This window comes from Thermobia domestica, chromosome 1 (genome assembly GCF_964235325.1).
Source record: "Thermobia domestica chromosome 1, izTheDome1.hap1.1, whole genome shotgun sequence".
NCBI classification, from domain to species: domain Eukaryota; kingdom Metazoa; phylum Arthropoda; class Insecta; order Zygentoma; family Lepismatidae; genus Thermobia; species Thermobia domestica.
Window position 1 is genome coordinate 59,899,120 of NC_137454.1, and position 15,288 is coordinate 59,914,407.

The 15,288-nt window shown below is 36.4% G+C and overlaps 1 protein-coding gene across 1 annotated transcript in view; it reads right to left on the reverse strand.

The window, feature by feature from the left end:
* Positions 1 to 15,288, reverse strand: part of LOC145685166 (dnaJ homolog subfamily A member 2-like) — a 57,096-nt gene that overhangs the window by 14,077 nt on the left and 27,731 nt on the right. Inside the window, exons 5-7 of the mRNA XM_081757520.1 lie at positions 6,112 to 6,254; positions 4,199 to 4,397; positions 2,425 to 2,552 (exon numbers count right to left, since the gene is read on the reverse strand). Of these exons, the coding sequence (XP_081613646.1) occupies positions 2,425 to 2,552; positions 4,199 to 4,397; positions 6,112 to 6,254 (470 nt within the window). The remainder of the gene's footprint in view (positions 1 to 2,424; positions 2,553 to 4,198; positions 4,398 to 6,111; positions 6,255 to 15,288) is intronic.

Below are 15,288 nucleotides of genomic sequence, written 5' to 3' on the forward strand. Positions count from 1 at the left end.
CGGACAGTGCGTAACAAGTTTAAATACCCGTCCGGCTGAGAGTGTATACGCGTCAGGAAAATGTGGCAACGTAGCACTCCGTATAAACTGCGATAGCGAAGGGCGCAAAGTAGACAAAATCATAATGTCATATTTGTGATTGTTTATCTTTTAAAACAAGTCAAAACAGTTTGGTTGAAAAAGCTACTTTAAGATCTTTCTAAAAGTTTTTTTCAGATTGTTAATACACCGCCGCAATTCAGAGATAATGATGTCTCACTTTTTGCTGAATAACAAGAAAATTACTGCGTGTTGACTAATTAAATTTTCAGAACTTGCCTGTAATATATGCATCTACATATCTTGCACAGGAAATTATTTCATGTTAACTCCTTTCCGAGATATAGTCCTACAAACATTGATTTACCAAAAAAATACGAAAAAATACGCACTTTTTCATTAATTTCTATTTTTTTCTCATTATACAGTACAAAGAAAATTTGTATGTCTTAAGTATTGAAAAGACAACATTCCAACAATTCCAACGAGGTACGACAATGCAGTATAAGTTTTGACTGGACGTCACAGCAGCACCTCGAAGTCAGGGGCCTATCTTTATGAAATGGATAGTAGGAAAAGATTGTCACGAAATGAAAAATCAATGTAAAATTTTCCATCATCTCTCCTTAAAATCTCAAATATGAAAAATCTTACCTTCTCAATATCCTATAGCAACTATTAGCTTTCCTCAACCTTTTGGTTGGTATTCAATATTGAACAAAATTCAAAATTAGATACACCGCGCAGAGAACTTATTACATGAAATACTAACCTACATAATGTGTTCCAAATCAGAAGATTATAAGACACCACCATGCATTTGAGAAATAGCCAATTTTTCTTATAGTCGTCTGATAAAAGTCACTTTAAGCAGATTAGTATTTCAAAATTCCAAGCTGGTCTGAATATGTATTAAGCTTGTAAAGGGTCTTTCCTGTTAAGATAGTGAAATCGGCCTTTGATCCAAATTGGGTCGCTATTGGCCAAAAAGATTACCCTTGATTTAAAACTACCTCAAAAAAAATGTTGACCATCTCCCCTTTCCGAATTATCGTATCATACATGCTCAAAATTGAACATATTTTAATTTTGGTGGGGGTGGTCCAAAAATTTTAAAAGTTTCACAGATTGTAGATACTATCTAGATGCAAATGTCCAATTTTTTTTTAAAACTATCGATTAATATTTTCTTTATTTTTTGCGTGTTGAAAATTTAAAAAAAAATGTAGAAAAAGATTTCGGGGAGGGACAAGTTCCTGATTTTTTGGTTAAAAAATCTGTTATACCCTTATGTACAACATATATTTTTTTCGGGACCTGAAAGTAACGGCAACATTGTCAAAAAGAAATAAAACTGAAAACAAACGTGTTTTTCGCACAGTTTTCCCACCATTTTAGGACCCTCAAGGTGAGGACCACCTTCAAACTATCATTTGCCAAAGTTCACAATTTTCCTTTCTCTTGCGTCCCTTCTCCTTCTGCCGTTTTCCAGCTGGTTCGATTGTGTTCATTTCGAAACAGAAACACCAAATATATCTCCGCAACAGTGATTCCACTTCACCCGACTCTTGCACAACAAAGTTACACACAGATCGCGGTAGAGCGCCACTGCGTGCGACCACTGAAGCAAGCACTGATAGATACGAGGAACCGACGCGAGGTTTTAACTTTGCAAGAGTCAGTTGAAGTGGAAGCAATGTAACAGAGATATAGTTGGTGTTTTTATTCCGAAATGGACAGAATCGAAGCAGCCAAAGAACGACACAAGCAGAAGGGATGCAAGAGAAAGGAAAATTGTGAACTTTGGCAAAGAATTGTTTGAAGAGGCTTTCACCCTGAGGGCCCTAAAATGGTGGAAAAAACACATTTGTCTTCAGTTTTATTTCTTTTTGACAATGTTGCCTTAACTTTCAGGCCCCGAAGAAAATATATGTTGTACATAAGGGTATAACAAAATTTTAACAAAAAAATCAGGAACGTCCCCCCCCCCCCAAATTTTTTTTCTACAATTTTTTGAAATTTTCAACACGCAAAAAATAAGTAAATAAATAAATAAAGAAAGAAAGAAAGAAAATATTAATCGATAGTTTTGAAAAAAAATGGACATTTGCATCTGGATAGTATCTACAATCTGTGAAACTTTCAAAATTTTTGGACCACCCCACCAAAATTTAAAAATGTTCAATTTTGAGCATGTATGACACGATAATTCGGAAAGGGGAGGGGGTCAAAAATTGTTTTGGGGTAGTTTTGGGTTAAGGGTAACCTTTTGGGTGAATAGCAACCCAATTTGAATGAAGGGCCGATTTCACTATCTTACTAGGAAAGACCCTTTCTGTCATTTAAGATTAGTAGCGTCAAATATGTATGTTTATGTTAACCTACCTTCAATGTACTCTCATCTGTAAAATGATTATCAGGGAATGTAACATCGAATTTGATATAAAGGTTTCCTTTCTCGAATGGATTTCTGTACTGAGGCATGCCTTCCTGGGGAATGCCTTTAAGGTCACCTATGGATGGAAAATTATAATGAATTACAATGTGGAAAACACGAACTGATATCTGTACCACAGGAAAAGGTATTGTTGTGAACCGAATAATAAACTTAAGTATGAATTAAGTTCATGCAATAATCACATTCATTCATTTCATGTAACTTTTTGATTATAGACTTGCACATTCCTTATAATTACATGGGCGCATGGGGGGATATTCAAAATTGAAAAATGGCTACTTACCAATGAATTCTCCCTTGAAATATTTACAGGTTTTGACGTGTCGGAACTCTCCGCTGGTTCCTTCCTCAGTAGCAAGGTAAAAAAAAGGATTAATACGGAAAGGAGAAAAAAAGGAGTAGAGCAGAATGAACTGAATAACAAGAACGTGGTGTCTATGGTAGGCCACTATTGCCAGATTCAAAGTATGCATCAAAGGTAGGTACCCAAGTTCGATCAATGTTGCCAGTATCAAGGTTAATGCAGGTTTGTATTTATGAATATTTTTTTTTTTTTTTTTTTTTTGCTGAACTATTACCTTAACCTGTTTTATATTCTGTGAATGTTGTTTTAGATGAAGCGCTAAACCCAACATGCCTTCTCTTCATGTGACTTTTTTGATTGTCTAACGTGTTCCTTCACACGCGTGTTAATATTACGTTTAGTTTGGCCAATGTATGAGGAATCACATTCGTAATGGACGCGGTAAATACCTGCCTTATTTAATGGATCGACAAAATAGCTTTTAAATCCAGTGAGATGTTTTTGTAAACTTTTGGGAGGAATACTTGAAGCAGATATGTTATGCTTTGTAAGAATACGTTGAATTTTTGTTGAAAGTTGTGGAAAATAAGTAATAAAATAAATAATAATTAGAATTCCTTATTTTCCACAACTTTCAACAAAAATTCAACGTATTCTTACAAAGCATAACATATCTGCTTCAAGTATTCCTCCCAAAAGTTTACAAAAACATCTCACTGGATTTAAAAGCTATTTTGTCGATCCATTAAATAAGGCAGGTATTTACCGCGTCCATTGCGAATGTGATTCCTCATACATTGGCCAAACTAAACGTAATATTAACACGCGTGTGAAGGAACACGTTAGACAATCAAAAAGTCACATGAAGAAGGCATGTCGGGTTTAGCGCTTCATCTAAAACAACATTCACAGAATATAAAACAGTTTGAGATAATAGGTTCAGCAATCGAACTTGGGTACCTACCTTTGATGCATATTTTGGATCTGGCAATAGTGGCCTATCATAGACATCACGTTCTGTGTTATTCAGTTCATTCTTTTTTCATTCTGCTCTATTCATCTCAGGATCTTTTTTGTACGTTACTTTTATATAGTGGTATGTATGCCTGGTTTTACTCCTTTTTTCTCCTTTCCGTATTAATCCTTTTTAACCTTGCCACTGAGGAAGGAACCAGCGGAGAGTTCCGAAACATCAAAACCTTTAAATTTTTCAAGGGAGGATTCATTAGTAAGTAGCCAATTTTTTGTTAATTTTGCACTTTTCTCCTCCATTTGTAACTCGACAATACAATGATTTTTTTCAGACGTTTGTAAGATACACATTTTTAACAGTTTAATGGTATTAATTTAAAAACAAATTGAAAAGAAAACATTTACTGCACAGGATAATTACTTACCAGGTTTAATCACTTGACCAGGAGGATGCTTTATCAGTAAGTCTCGGCCATCGAGATGTTTCACTACCATCGAGAAACCACAGAGAGCCTCTGTTAGCGTAATTGAATGAGTCATAAACAAATCATCCCCTGAACGTTGGAATCTATCGTGATGTTTTTGTTGTAGAACAATGATTACATCTCCAGGATCTACATCAGGCTAGAAAACGGAAGTTATACTGGTGAATTATTTGCAGTTGATTGCTCTTCTAAATTAGAATACTAATCCCTAATATACAGGAAAACATGTTAATACAAAGCATAAACAGAAAGACAAAATCTATATAGTGAATTGAATAAGGACGATCGAGTAAGTGAGCGTTAATTTTTACAGATAATAATAAAGAACAAGAAATAAAAAGTTGTCACTAAACACAATTTAAAAGCTATGTATATATAAATGAACGTGGCTAATAGATATTACATGCACATTTTTTACTGTGACCTTTATTATTTACTATTAGTTTTATTCCTATATGTATAGATTACCATAATATTAATTATTAAATTACTTTTCATTAAATATATTTTTATTCTTGTTTCATTAATTTTTACTTTCATTGCTATTCTCTCTTCACTAATTATCTAATCTTACTTACTGACAACCTATTTCGCGAATTTATCTTCCTCTACTGAGCTTCCAGAATTTTAAATTTGACAACACTTTTAAATATCACTTGAGTTCAATATAGTGTAAGACCCGCATCATTTCTTTATTTATGTACGACTATATGTCCCTTTGAAACAATAACATGATAAGCATATCAAAAAAGGACAAGCAAACATCATTACACAGATGATCGATAGTTAATGCTACCAGCTGCGTAGCAAAAGTACGCAATTTACATATTAACTCCAGTCATGTTTAATTCTCGAGTTGTATATTTCTGTTGCTTTTCAACATAAGTCCACTCCACTCCTACATACCACTGAAATCTTTGTATCTATCAAAAGCGTCTAAGAAGTCTTTTCGTTGGGTGCTTTGGACAATAGATGATACAGAAAATATTTCTTTCGAGGAGACTTCTGGGCTCAAAACGTCTCTCCCACAATGAATCCTGGTTTTAATGGCCTGGGGGATATTTCTTGGGAGCAGAATGGAAGACCGACAGACCACTAAGGTGTTCTTATCCTGTAAAAAGTCGCCTTCTTACTTGGGCGACCACGTACTTACTCTTCATCCAGCTACCGAGGGATCTAACGTGAACCGGCCACAAGAACTTCAAATGGTCAATTAAAATTCTTTCCACGATGCAACGAAGGAATCTTGTAAGATATAAATTATCCTGAACGGTTAATCTCGTATCCTCCATGACCAGGGCCTCAACAGGAGCAATGTTTACTGAGGTGGTTCCACAAATTGGGCTTCCACACCACAACACAGCTTCAGCTGACCTAGCGCCCCATGAAATTACACATCCACTTTCGCATAGACAGCAATGGCAGTGTCTTCACAAAAATCTTTAAACTGATGATGAATGCCGACATCTTTTTCACAATACGTAGGCAAAATCTTTATTACGCACTTCTATGATGAAATGTATCATTTCATCACAGGATCAAAAGAAGGCTTTTGATTGGTGAATATGTTAAAAACGAACATGCCGGTAGTTAAAAGCTTGAAATTTTGCATAGCTAACCTTTCAAGTCTAAAATTAATTCAGGTGTAATATTAATCTACCCTTATTAGTTTTTGAACTATGACAAGATGGCACGTACTTTTGGTACGCAGCTCGGACTGCTTACTGTGGACTTAGGGGACTGCTTACTGTGTATAAAGCACTTAACAGCTTTTGTGCCACGAATGGCTAATTGTTTAAATGCAAAGATGATTATGAATATTAATGAAGTTGAGTAATTTCACTTGTGCTTACCTGTTGATCTCCCTCTCCTCGAAAATATATTTTGTGACTTTCTTTCATTCCTTTGTCTACATGAACTTCTAAAATCTTTGTTTCATTTACTACCTTCTTGCCTCTGCAAGTAGTACATCGATCTTTCTCACTGATCACTTCACCTGTTACGAAAAAAAAAGTCAAATTATAATACCATGTTCAACTTAATTTTATTGAATCATAAATACCTGAAGAAACAATTCAGTGGAAGCTAAAACTGAATGATTAGGACGTCTTGTTCCTGAAATCTATATTTACAAGATAAGTAACTTAATAATTGTTACTACCTGATTCAACAGATATTTTGCAGCAGTTATAAACAACAGTAGAAGTATCATTAGACTCAGCTCTCATTTGGCAACGTACATGAAAATCCAATGTATTTGGCAATGCTAAGGTGTCTTGTACACCCATAACAAGTCTTCCGCGTCCACAGTAACTATCTTGTGTCCAAATTATCTCGATTTTCTCCATACATATATTAACACTTTTCTCCATGCAATTAGCAAATGGAGGAGACCAATGGAAAAAGAGAATGCCGCTTTCAAATTACGGATCGAGGAGGGCGAGAGTTCACCGATATTCACATATTTAGGCCATCCCAAAATAAGTCATGGCGTACTAAATATAATACAAAGTTTGAAGTAAGACGTCCACGAAAGGAGTAATACGCTGTTCTTATGAGAAGTATGAACAGAGCATATGTAATTCCTGTGGAAATTATCGGGAAAATATACTCTGTCTACGATACATAGTATATAAAAATAAATCCGAAAGTAGGTTATAAGAATTCCGTATGATATATACAGGGGCGGATCCAAGAAGGAGCTCTAGCCCCCTTGACGCTCAAGTATACAGTGGATAAAGCAGAAAACTATGTTTCAGCCCCTCCCTTGATCATATCCTGGATCCGCCACACTATATATATATATATATATATATATATACAGAGCTGTCGAGGTAAATACGGAATATGTTTCAAGGCCGCCCTCTAACGGGTATAACGTGTGACCTCGCGGATTCCAGTTTCCTACGGACTCAGGTATCGCAGTGTAGTGCCTGCCCATAGGAGTCAGTGAGGTTCAAGCACGTGGCAAGCTGTGCAAACATGAGCCGGGAGCAGGACAGAAGAGCTGCGATACTTGAGTCACTTCGAGCCGGAAAATTACCCAAGGAGAGAATTGAGTAGTTCGGATACAAGAAAACAAGTGTATGCAATTGCCAAAAAATTTCGAGAATTCGATGTCCCGGATGAGGTTTCCTCAGACCGTGCAAGCCACAGCAAGCGCTCGGACCGAAAAAGAACAGCAGACTTTGTTGACACGTTGAAAGAGAAGATCGAAGAGGACCCTGGACGCAGCATGGCAAAGTTAGCGAAGGATATGAACGTTGCGCGGTCAACAATCAGTTTGGCAGTGCACGAGGACCTTGGCTACAAATCCTATGTTTTGAGACAACGCCAAATGTTGACAGAACAAAACAAAGCTGACCGTAAATTGAAATGTCAAGCATTATTGAATGACTTGAAACAGAACAGTGCTGGACTTCTGAGATTCTTTTCGGACGAGAAGAATTTTATCCAGGACAGAAAAGTGAATCGCCAAAATGACAGGTGGCTTTGTCAAGATCCTTCGGAAGTACCTACCGTCATGCACACCAAATTTCCAGCATCAGACAATTTTGGGAGTTATAAGCGGCGATGGGGATGTTATATCACCGCATTTCTTCAAAGAAGGCTTCAAAATCAACACCGACGTTTACATTGACGTTCTGACGACTGTTGTGAAGCCGTGGATGGACAAAGTGGCTGCTGGAAGGGATTACGTGTTTCAGCAGGACTCAGCCCCCGCGCACAAAGCAAGGAAAACTCAGGCGTAGCTCCACACCAATGTGCTCTACCACTGGTCACCCGATCTTTGGCCACCGTTTAGCCCAGACTGCAACCCCCTTGATTATTACTTTTGGGGCGCCGTGGAAAAAAGGTCAACGCACAGCCCCACAACACGAAGGACGCATTGCGAGGCCGTATCACGGAGGTGTTGACCAACATGTACGAGGAGGAGGTGGTAAAAAGTGCGTGTGGCCGGTTCCGAGGCAGATTTGAGCTATACCCTGGCCAGCGAACGATGATTTCTGACAGCTCAGCTCGCGAGGACGACTGAGGAGTGCGGTGTTGTCATGTGCTTCTCGCGCAAGGGAAGAATCGTCTGCTTCCTCGTTGAGGGTGAGAGTGAGTGAGTGAAAGTTTGGCAATGTGCGGTGGTTACCATGGAGACGCGACAGGTTCTGAGCCTAAGGATGGTTGACCTGCTGTCTTCTGCTAGCTCGCCGTTCCCTTGTGCAAAGCTGTCAGAAATCATCGTTCACCGGCCAGGGTATAGTTGTACAAGCTGACGGCGGTTACATCGAGTAGATTTTTTTCTGAACAAGTGTCTTACAGTTTTGTGCCACGTTGTGCAGAAAATACATCATTATTTTCTCAGTTAAGGGTTTTCGTACTTGCGTTTCATTTTCCGGATTTACCACGACAGCCCTCTCTCTCTCTCTCTCTCTCTCTCTCTCTCTCTCTCTCTCTCTCTCTCTCTCTCTATATATATATATATATATATATATATATATATATATATATATATATATATATATATATATATAAATTACAGAATTAAATTCATTGAGAGCCTTTTGTTTCTGGGAGGTGACGAACCTTCGGATTCTAAAGCAATACTGAGACTCCAAATAGTTGTTTGGCGACAAGAGAAAGAAGGCGAAGAAAGAAAAGCAACGCAATACAATTAAATATATCAGTTTAACCCTTTCGTATACGAATAAAAAAATGTTTTCTAAATTGGTTTAAAAAATATATATGTCTTTCCTCATGCCTATTAAAAATAATTAAACATATTATTTCGCTATTCTTCCCAATAACAAGGTGGGGATGCAAAAAGTAAACAACCTCACTTGAGGCTTGTCTGCTGTAAGGGTTCTACACTAAGTACATTTTGTCTGTTCATAATTAGATGACATCTTCTCACTTCGTATGGTAATTCTCAAAGTATTCTGGGCACAAATTCACATTGCACCGTCCACACAGGTATCTAGTCTTCCGCTTACACTTTTCGTCTTTACAAATAAGGACGAATTTGCCTTCTGTCTTCTTTGGGTAATGTGGTCCTCCGTTGTATCTAAGTGTGAGTGGCACACGTTGAGCTGTTCTCTTCTGTCTTTGATTGGGTGGACTAGAACTACTAGGTCGCCCTACTTTTCTTTTAGCTCTTTCAGTATCACCTCCATAAATAAGAGAAGTTGCGATGTAGCTCTTCAATTCTAATAGATCCCCTTGTGTTTTGTCCAGTTCGTTTCCACAGGATCCATGCATTTGCGGTGGCCACATTCAACATGTGGAAAAATATTCGCACATACCACCGATTGTTCTTGGTGTTATGACTGTACAGAGCAACAAGGTAATCCATGAGATCCACACCTCCCATGTGTTTGTTATATAATAATATTGAATATGGTCTTTCAATATCCAAGTAACTTTTGTGAATTTTACTATATCGTTTTACAGTCCTCTTTGGCTCAATTCTGGCAAAGGAAGAGACGAAACGAACTATGTTATTGTCATTCCATTTCGTCACAGATATATTTTCCGCTGATGTAGCTATACACATAATTCCACGCTTACTCTTCCTCATATCCTTGTCGGAAGTCAGCTTTACTTCTGCCCCTTGGAGTCGGTTAGATCTGCAAGTGCCAATTATGTAAATATCTTGTCTCTAATTACATAGCTAAAAGCACAGAAGTAAATAAATTATCACAATACACTTTGTGATTCTTTCCTGACAAATCATGACACAAACGAAGCATTACATCACTCGCTACACCGAACTGAGAGGGTTCACCTCTTCCACCACTGGAACCTTGGTATGGTTCAAAGCAATATACATAACCAGATACACCAGCTCTTACCCACATTTTAAAGTCCCATTTTTTGGGTTTAGATTTGATGTATTGCTTCAAATCAGACCGACCTTTGAATGGAATCATCATTTCAACTACAGATTGATTCTCTTCAGGACTAGCAGCTTCATGGAATGTTTCATGCAGTTTAGTCAAGAAAGGACGAATTTTTATAAGACGATCGATGTTGTCTTTGGAATTGAGATATTGTCTACGAAATGGAGATACCTTTTGATTTCCTCGAAGCGGTGTACGGACATGTGATCAGCAACAAGAGAAAAGCGTAAACCATTCTCCGAGAACCAGTACTGTCTGATTCTTGGATATCTTATATATGTCATCAAGAAGTTAATTCCGAGAAACTGTTTTAGTTCACTCACATTCAAATTAAAATCCTCTTTTCCATTTTGTGTTGCGCATAGATTACTTTGATGGACAATATCACACAAAAGGTCATCCGTAACAACAACAACAAAGAAATCAAGTGGAGTTTTACCCTCAACATCCACATTATGTTGGCCTGTAAACTGTGGGGGGTTGTTCGCAAAGTCGTCGTCCTTTCCACTGAACCAAATTACATTCCGTCTTTTCTCAGGGTCAGTCATTTTTGTAGAGGTACTGGCTTGTGGAGTTGGATTCAAATGTTCATCGTCACCACTTACTGAACTGTGACTACTGATACTAATTTCATCTTCTAAAATTTCAGATAAATCAGATAACTCTAAATTTGGCAGATATGTTTCATCACCAATATCATCATCCAACTCAAAACTGTCATCTGAATCTGATGGATAATCTAGAATATGTTGAATATCGTCAGAACTTAATCTCTTCCGACCCATTGTATTTCCTGTAAACAAAAGAAAAATATTTGATTAGTTTTAATGTTTGCAGATACATAGATATTGATTTATATCATATCACACGGCGTATGCTAAGGGAAGTGAAATATTTCAGTTAGTGGTTATTTGCTTGCCTCAGAAATCCCTGTTCCAATTCCTGGAATATGCAATGTCAATTACAATACCAACTTCTTCTCACAAGAATAAGTGGTAATCTGCCACCTACAGCAAAATGATAGAAAGCATTTACTATTTCCAATGAGCGTAAACTCCATAGTATATATGGAAAATAAAATAGAAGCTCCAAGGGACGAAACTGCTCTCCATAAATAGCATGCAGATAACTACACAGGAAAAACTACTGTCACATCCATTACAAATATCACTTTGAATGTGTCTACAGTTTGTATCTACACCCTAATTTGAAAATCAAGTGCCCTGGAGTCCCTGAAGCTAAGGCAAGGGTATTATAGTAAAATAAACAATAACAGACAAACATTTTGGGAACAGAATTATCATAAAATTTTGTCATTACTGTCAATAAAATCATAATATTACATGCTGGATACTCTTGAGTCCAGGAGTATCCAATATATAATATTATGATTTATTTTTACACAAGTTATTTTTGAGTCATATACGAATGAAGCAACTATCAGAAATCTCTTCAAGTGCACACAAACCTTATATGAGGTTTTGCATTTCTCATGGAAATTTACAATAGCCGCACACTAACCTCGAATGAGGTTCTTTCGTTCCTTCGATATATCGTTTCTTTTATGACCTTGAAGTACGGATTTTTTTTATCGGCAGGCCTTCTAATAATCTAGCAAAATAAAGAGATTTTCTTACCTTTCTTGGTTTCTTCGTTTAGTCAAAAAAATTACTAAAATCTTCCTCTTCGTACACATTGTATACAAGAATATATCGATTGCGTCATCACCCCTGCTTGACCGAGACGGCTGACTGAGTCATTTGTTAGTGTTACCAGAACCAAGAATAGACTTTCAATAAAATCACTGTACATGAATGGTTACTCACAAGATTTAATTTAAATTTTTAGAATTAATTTTAATTACCTATTAACTATCGCCTCATATGTGGTTTGCCGTACATGAAAGGGTTAAATTTCAAAGCAATACTAATTGAGTTTTAGTGTTTTACATTCTTTTCAACACCGAAGTAAGGAAAATCAGGACACACTATTAACGTCGGCTCTGAACCACGACTGGGACTTGAATTCGAAGCAGTTAGTATGGGTGCACAGATTATAATGCAAAGATCAACCCTCACAGTACAGGACGTTTTTCTGCCATACTGAAGCCTACAGAGCTGGATTACAGAACCATGTCTAGGCAAGGTAATACAGTGAAACCTCCCTTAACGAACACCTCTATAGTACAAACACATTTTTTGTCCCGGCAAAAATATATATTCCCTTATTAGAGATGCAAAAAAGCCGGCTTTTTTGAATCGATGGTTTTTTTCACATAAAAAGCCGGCTTTTTTGGGAAAAAAAACGAGAATTTTGGAAATTTTGGCTTTTTTCAACTTCATGATTTTTCTATCTAAATAGCTTTCTTATAGTATATTATATAGTTAGATAAAAATTCCATGACCTGAATGTGATATTTCGCTCTGAAATTCACCATCAAGATGGATGGAGCACATGTTTTACGAATTAAAGCTAACATGAAGAATGTAGTATTTGAGGGTAATTTTAGAGGCTATTTAACTTTATTTTAACTTTTGAGTTATCGACATCTTTTTTTTTCCCTAGTTTGTCATCCGTGTTTCATTTCTAAGAGCTTTTAGTACTCTAGCTTCTAGCGCAAAAGTTAAACTTGCCCGTTTTTCTATTTATCCGTCAAAGCGTATGTTTTTAAATATATCCGTCAAACCGTACTTCCACATTTCTGTTATACTGTAGCTGTGAAGTGATTTAGCAATAATTTTCCGGACACAACCTTGAATACCAATTTATACAAATAATCAGTAGCGGATTTAGAAAAGTACTTTAGGAGGGTTTTTTCTGATTGTTTCGTTTCCTAAAAAGTCCTAATTTTATTTGGGAAGTGCTTGAAGTTTATGAGTACAGGCATAAATAATATTTCGTTTCGTTTATATGTTTAGCAATAATCTTCCGGATACAACTTTAAAAATCATTTTATACTGAGAATCAGTGGCGGATTTAGAAAAGTATTTTGGGAAGGGTTTCTTACTAATGTTTAGTTTTTTTAAACATTCGTAATTTTTATTTGACGGGAGCTTAAAGTTTATGAGTAAAGGCATAAATAATAGATATTTCGTTTGTTGCAGACATTCCGTAACTTTGGGGAACGGGCTTCAGTCCGAAAGACCGCCCCCCTAACCTTCGCAAAACCGTCACTGCTGGTAATTAGTAATAATAACGATTTAAAAACAATAAAAAAGGAAGTCGCCCAACTCACAGTACACGCACTATTTCTACATTCACAGATGGAATGAAGAAAAGCTTTGTCAGAATGGTTGAATGCTGGTTGAATCCCGGACTTCCCGATAGAAGCGCAAAAGCTAATCACTCAGTCATGTTTGTTGTGCAGTTGTATTTAGCTTAACTTAAATATATTCCGTAGTCTTTTTTTTTTTTTGGGGGGGGGGGGGGGAGTTCCGTAGTGATATGTTGAATCCTTCTTGTTAAAAATTCAGAAAACTTGAGGATTGGGTAAACTGTGATGGTGGTTCTATAAAACTTAACTGTAGAATTTCAAGAATATACAGAACCAAAAGCTCTAGATGTGCAGCCTTTAAGTCTATCATATAAATCTAAGTATTTCTCTTATGTTTTATTTTAATTTTATTTTGTTTCAAAAAGAGGGTATGGAATATTTTGAAGTAAAAATACTACATACTATTTTGCTAGTTATTTGTGTATTCTTTAAAAAGAAGTGTTTACTTTTAGGGTTGGCTGGTTTACACCAACTTTTTTTTTTTTTAATAACTGGTTTAAACCACAAAAATAAAAAGAATGAAAAATGCGAATCGTGTGAACTTCATGGTAACGTTTCCAGATATCAAACCATCTGCAATAGTGATTTTATTTCCCTTTCACCTTTTAATCAAGGTGTCCCATGTTCAATTCTCGGTCGAACCACAATCCTTTTTTCATGCGTAACCCAAGTAGCGGTTCGGATGTCAGTTTAAGCGAAAGTCTTCTCCTTGATAACCTCGGTATTTCGTAAGGATGTTAAGCCTAAATATACGAAACAAACCAAATTGTATATTTCTACATGCCTAAATGCGTGTTGTTTTATAAAGAAGCCAATATTGCTTAAATATATTGATAGAAATTTATCGATTGCCTACGTAGCTTCCAACATTAGCTCGGATTGGACTTTCAATGATATCTACGTATCGGTACTAAATTTGTAATTTAATACCTCAGTTTTAGCGTACTGATTATGGTACGTTGACCTTTAAATTTTACATGCAAAGCAATAACAGGATTTTCCCGTTATTGTCTTACATTTCAAGTAATGACGGGATTTTCCCAATGTCTAGGGCGGGAGATTCTCAACTTAAGAAATTTACTGACCGCACTTCTTTAAGCTTATGGGAGTTCTTCCGGCATAACCCCGCTGTTGCATAATAACATCAAGGCGAAACAAACTTAGGCTATTTCTGTGAATATGTAATATAAATACATAAAGCAAAAAATCTAAGTCAAAAAAGCCTGGTTTAAACCAAAAAAGCCTGGTTTAAACACCCCCCCAAAAACGGGGTTTTGACATTCAAAAACAACCACGGTTCTTGCCAACTCTGCTTACTTTTGTATATAGGAGGTTAAAATTTCTTATTGTATACATTGGTTAATCCTGTGGAATTCATAATGTAAATATGTTGAAGAAAAATTGTTTGAAATATTTTTTTCGAAATTCATAGTTTATTTTCGATGTTTTATATTATTATCAGCATCAATCACTAATTAAATGATTTTTTGTGTTATAGAGAAGCGATACAAAGTCTGTTTTATCAATTTAAACCAGTATTTTGAAAAAAGCCCAAAATTTCCGAAGCAAAAAAGCAAAGCAGAAAAAACCGAGTTTTTTTTCCAAAAAAGCCGGTTTTTTTCCGAACCCTTGCATCTCTATCCCTTATGGAACAAACCCTTCCCTTTACGGACACACTCAGATACGGACGCGAACAGTCCTTTTTCCCCCCACGACGTTTTAATAACCTCTTCATAACGGACAGGAATTATTCTCGGTTCTGCAATATATTATCCCTCACAAGCGTATCTATTATGTGAACCATCAAACGGAACAGCTTGAAGCTGAACTTCCAATTCTTTTTTTTTTTTTTTTTTTCCCCCGCA